This window comes from Prionailurus viverrinus, chromosome D2, assembly GCF_022837055.1.
Source record: "Prionailurus viverrinus isolate Anna chromosome D2, UM_Priviv_1.0, whole genome shotgun sequence".
Classification (NCBI taxonomy): domain Eukaryota; kingdom Metazoa; phylum Chordata; class Mammalia; order Carnivora; family Felidae; genus Prionailurus; species Prionailurus viverrinus.
Genome location: NC_062571.1, coordinates 60,184,200 through 60,189,666, shown reverse-complemented (window position 1 = coordinate 60,189,666; position 5,467 = coordinate 60,184,200). Strand labels below are relative to the sequence as shown.

General features: G+C 60.3%; 1 protein-coding gene across 2 annotated transcripts; it reads right to left on the bottom strand.

Annotated features, from left to right (window-relative positions):
- Nucleotides 1-295: 295 nt before the first annotated feature.
- KAZALD1 (Kazal type serine peptidase inhibitor domain 1) lies at nt 296-5,227 on the bottom strand. 2 transcript variants are annotated; one of them, XM_047826443.1, is made up of 5 exons: nt 4,956-5,227; nt 2,880-3,436; nt 1,538-1,698; nt 1,309-1,456; nt 296-1,127 (listed from the first exon to the last, which is right to left on the bottom strand). In XM_047826443.1, exons 2-5 carry the CDS (start codon nt 3,382-3,384, stop codon nt 1,033-1,035), a joined length of 909 nt encoding a protein of 302 aa, XP_047682399.1. In that variant the 5' UTR covers nt 3,385-3,436; nt 4,956-5,227; the 3' UTR covers nt 296-1,032. The 2 variants fall into 2 exon arrangements, with proteins under 2 accessions (XP_047682399.1, XP_047682398.1); XM_047826442.1 differs by lacking the exon at nt 4,956-5,227 and adding an exon at nt 3,861-4,475.
- Between the last annotated feature and the right edge of the window lie 240 nt (nt 5,228-5,467).

Here is a 5,467-nt window from a genome sequence, read left to right as displayed (position 1 = left end):
GACCTGGTTCGCCACTCTGCCTAGGGAGGGGACCAGAGTGGGCTGAACAGAGGGGGCAGGCACTCTAACTCTAGTCCAGCACAAATGGAGACCAGACTGGGAAGATACCCTCCCTCCAACCAGATGGCTTCAGCCTTCCTCCCTAGAGGGCAAGGGAGGCCCCAGCTCAAGCTTCCCCTCCATACATCTGGCAGGCGTGTGCTTAGGGAGTGGGACCCACAGCTTTTGGATGCCTCCCAAGGAAATGTGGTCTTCATGTGCACATCTGCATGAACCATCTGTGCATCCGTGTGACTCAGTTTGTTCATAAATCCTTTATTGCGTGCCTACTGTGCCTAGTCCTGTGCTAGGCATTGTCCAATACAGAGTGCTATAAGATATGGTGCTGGCCTTGTGGGGTTTCCAGAATGACAGAAGCCGGTCATGACCAAATGCCCATTTTACTGCCCTGGACTAAACCATGCTCCATTATGCTTTTCTAGACAACAGATGGCCAACAGCAAAGAGGACTACAGTTAGTAAGTGCAACTGGGACTTAGGTGAGGGGGGAAATTTCTAGAAGGTGAGTTTTGAGGATGGGTAAACTGAGGCTAGGCAAAGGTTAGGGACTAGAAAAATAACAGCCGGAGCTGGGTAGTTAGAAAGACTGGCTGAGCAGGGCTGGAGGGAGGGCTCTCAGAAAGAAATGGAGGACCTTGGTTGCCTCCTTGTGCCCACTCTTCACGCGCCCCCACACCCCCACCCAGCCTAGGGACCAGCAGGCAGCTGCTGTCTTCTGCCTGGTTGGTCCCCCCGCTGGAGACTGTCCTGGCCAGGGCACTTAGCCTCCATGGGCCTCTTAGCATCCCACCACCCCTAGTCTCTGCCTCTCTCCTTATCCTCCAACTTTGTCTTCCTACTTACCACTACCACGTCTCCCCTATTAAGGGCATTAAAGTGATTAAAGGCCCCCGCTCCCCCTTTCAGGTCTTTTCAAGAGCAGGGATGAATACTGTCCCCACTCACCCACCCCCATAGGCCAGAGCTCCGGACCTAGTAGTAATCCTCGCCCTCTTCACTCTCAGCCTCCTCCTCAGGAACCAGATGTAGGGATGGCAGCTGGGGGATGCCTGTAGAGTTCAGCTGGTCTGCAAACACATGTGGGCAAAGGAGAGAGAACAGGAAAGAGGGGCCGTCGGTACCCACGTGTCCCAGACTGTGAGAAAGTCATACTTGCGTGTGCACCCATATGCGCGCGCGCGCGCACGTGTGAGGTCCTGAATCCACCACCAGTCCCCCCAGTCCCCGGAGCCCAGGGCTCCCCCTTACCCGGCGTGAGCACTGTCAGGCTAGCTGGGGCCTCAACCTGGCCGAGAGCATTGCGGGCCAGGCAGCGGTAGATACCCTCATCGCTGGGACGCACAGCTTGGATCTGCAGCCAGCCTGTCACTTCAAACCTCTGGGGTCCACCCCTGAACTGGAGCCAGAGAAAGGGTCAGCAAGATCCTTCTAGGGGGACCCTGGGCTGCCCAAGGGAGGCCTCTGCTCCCTATCCTACCTGCACTGAGATGTGGGGATCATCCCCTGGCAGCTGAATGTCCAAGCCGTCCTTCCTCCACTCGATGGATGCCATGGGGTAGGCAAACACCTCACAGCCAAAGATCACATCCTGTCCCGTCACGTTCCAAATGTCATATGGGTGCAACACGATCTGGGGCTCTAGGGGTGGAGGCGGAAGGCCTGAGAACAGGGTGGCACATCTCGCCCAGCAAGAAGCCCATGTATGAACCCTCATGGATGTGTTTGCGGGGAGACACAACAGACGCTCAGGTAGATACACATCCATTCCATAAGCAAGACATGACATGTACACACAGGTACATACAAATGTAGGTGCGGGTACACACAGGTACAAACCCAGAAGTGGCGAGGCACATGCAACAGGATGCACGAACGAGCACACAGGTCCACACCTCAGCTTGGCAGCCACACTCTGTCCCTGATTGCTCCCCTGTCCTCATTCCACCCTCTAGGCCCCTGTCCTGCTATACTTGTAACTGACACCTCCCCCTACCCTCCCCCTTTCCTAACCAGTCCAGTTGCCAAAGACCAGAAGAGCGGCCCTCCCCCTACCCCCCACTCTGGGACCAGGGAAGGGGGCGAGAGAGGGGGGGATTCCCACGTGGGAAAGGCAGAGAACCTGAAACCAGATCTGGGCAGCAGGCAGAAAGCCTGAAGTTGCGGGGTAAAGTGTTGGGACCCTGCCGGTGTTTGTTTTCCAAGCAGCCACGGCCAGGCCAGATCCCTCAAAGGGGCTCAGGAAGCGAAAGTTACTAAAGCTGCCAAAGGAAACCTGAGGCTTGAATGGCCCTCAGCACCACCACCACCACCACCCCCACCCGGGATCGGAGGGAGGAGCTGGAAGAGCCCCCTCCTTCACTACTCCCGAGGCCCAGAAGAAAGAGAAGGGAGGCGGGAGACTGGGCTAACAGCTTGCTCTGCGAATCCGAATCCGCCCAAGTGAAACCTGATTTCATCTCACTGGAACCCAAATCGCGTTGCCTGGGCTCCAGCGGTCTGGGCAAAACCTGGGAGTCTCTTCACTCTCTCCCTTTTGGGAGACCAATCATTGGCTCTGTGCCTGCTCCCTCAGAGGGGTCCGTCCCGCCGGCCGGGTCTGGAGCTTTCACGCGCCTCAGGGCACACAGCTTGCTGACAAAGCTCGGACCGCACCTTAGGGCAGCGGTCTCTGCGGACCAGCAGCGAGCGCGGGCTCTTATACTGAAGTCGAGCACTCCCCTGCCTCATCTTTTTCGCTCCGCTGGCCAAAGACCAATTCAGTCGGAGGTCGGGGATCAGGGCCTCGAGCGCCAGGGGTAGGGACCCCGGGCCGTGCGTACCCGATTCGCAGGGCCCCGGGTGCGCCACAGTGAGGTTGGCATCGGGCCGAGCGCGGGCCGCCTCCTGCAGCCGGCAGATCTGAGCGTAGGTGCGGCCGTCGGATCCGCAGAGCGGGCGCTGCGAGCGGCAGGCGCACAGCGGCTCCGGCACCTCCCCGCGGCTCAGGTCGCCGCCTGCGTCCAACCGGCACTCAAGCTGCTCGCCGCAGCGCCCGTAGAAGTGGGCGCTGGGGTCCAGGTCGCAGAGCTGGCCCTCGAGGTTGGCGCATTCCCAGCAGCAGCCGCACGCGTCGCGCACCCGGCCGGCCAGGCAGCCCCGTGGCGCGGCGCACTCTTCTGGCCGGCAGGGAGCGCAGCCCTCGCCCTCCGCCAGCAGCCGCAGCCAGCCGCGCCGCAGGTAATCGGGGCCTGGGGACGGTCGCGCGCCTGTCGGGGGCGGCGTCCGCACCACCAGCAGTAGCAGTAGCGAGGGCAGCGCCAGGGCAGCTGCCGGCGGCCGTGGCATGGTTAGCTGGAAGCCCTGCGAGCGCTCTGGGCATCAGCGCGTTCGTGGCACCCTGCCAGGGAGGGAAGCCAGGTCAGGAGGTCAGAAGCAACCTCACTGTTACTTGTACCAAAGTTTGACCCAAGCACTGCCCCCTTCCCTGCTGCCTTGGAGTCAAGGAGACCCTCAACACAGAAGCATAGTGACTCTCTAGGAGTCATCCAGTTATTGATCGGACCGGGTTTCTGGGGTTGGGGACAGATGAGAGGACAGGATGGTAAAACTCAGGCGCCAACATGCACGCGCGCGCGCGCACACACACACACACACACACACACACACACACACACACACAGCAGCAGCAGCACCACAGACCATCCAACTCTGAAGCTTCCTGTCCTAGAGGTAGATGGGAATGGATGGCCCCAGAGCTAAGGAGTTGTTAACAAGGGAGGAAACGCGGAAAGAGTAGATGCCCTGGGGCCCAGAGTGCTCACCTACTGTCTAGGACTAAGCCCTTCAGAGCAGCCGTGATTCCGGTCCGAAAAAGCAGGCAGTGGAAAGAAAGCAGAGGCCAACAAAAGGCTGGGCCTGCCAGCCCCCTCTGCTCCGGCTTGAGGATCTCTGAGAGAGCCCAAGGGCTTGGACTCGGAGAGCAACTCCTCCGCCCCCTCTCCCCGCCTCTCGACGTCGCACACAACCCCCTCCCTTCAGTTTTGAAGCTGCCAATTTTATGCAGCCGCACAGGACCCTCCTGGGCCACTTCCCCTAGCTGGGCCAAAGTCACAGTGAAAAGTGAGGAGTCGTAACCGGACACCGAAGCTGGGAGAAGACAGGGGGCAGGATAGGGTGGGGGGTTGGGAGTAGGGGCTATGAGGGTGGCTGGGAAGCTCGAAAGAGCCGAGTGAAGGTCTAAGTCTTGTCCCATCCTACTCTACAGTCCCTGGGGTCTGCTAGAGCAGCTGCGTAACGCAGAGGCCGTAGGAGCTCTGGTGCCTTGGCTCCTGGAGGGCAGAGCCAACCAATGTAGTCTCCCCGCAGCCCAGGGCTGGCTTCCCAGGGACTACTGCAGTCTCGTCCACCCAGCTTCCCCACTAAGGCGCCGGTCAGAGATTCGGTGCTTACATCTGCCTCACCACATCTGGCCTCGTCCTCCCTCCCCATATCCGGCAGGTGCCTCAGCCCACGGATGAGCCTGGAGATTAGAGGTCCCAGCCGACTAGCAGCCGCAGGGAGAGGTGGGCGGGGCGCCTCCCCCGGGGACCTCGCTCCGGGTCGGGATTATAGGTTATAGTTAGTTCCAAGGCCGGCAGGGCCGGAGGCATTTGGTTTCGCGGCCGCCACCAGCGCCACCGTGGCACTGTGGGCTGGGGGCGGGGAGGAGAGCGTTCCTGGAGGCCCGCCCGCCTTACAGGGGGTCGGCCAGGCCCCGCCCTAGCCTGCCCCTAGCGGCTTACAGAAGCCGCGCAGCAGTTCAGTGTGTAGGGGGCGAAAACTGCGCTTTGCAGCGGGGGAGGTGACAGTATTTAGTCAGTCTCGGGCCAGAAGGACCTGGCCCCCAGCCTAGCGGCCTCCGAGGCCTCCTGACTAACCTCGAAGTTCAGGGCTGGCGGCAGCCTGCCGACCGCCCAGGGGGATCCGCTCCGCATGCGTACTGGAGGCCTGGAGAGTCCAACTCCCTGATGCGGTCCAGGACTGTTAGTCCGGACCTCAACTTGGACAAGCCCTTCCACTTAGGGGTTCCCTAGCCGCGGGCACGTCACTCCTGGCCAGAGGAGGCTCTGATGAGGTGGGCGAAAACAGATACACAGTCACCGCGGTCCCCCAAACTCCGGAGGGACAGGGAGCAAACTTCGCGCGAGATCTCACAACTATCGCGAGAACCTGAACAGGAAGCCTAGGAATTCGGAGCAGGAAAGGCCCGCGGGTTTTAAACCGGAAAAAGAATGGGCGGGGCCGGCGATGGCAGATATTTGTGGGTAATCCCCAGTCTTTTGCCCTGGGGTCAACTGAAATGTTGACCTGGGGCAGATGTGAACTGTAAGAAAACTGCAGGAAGTCCTGAGAAAAACAGGAGAGTGGGTCGGAAGGGACTTGAAATTGC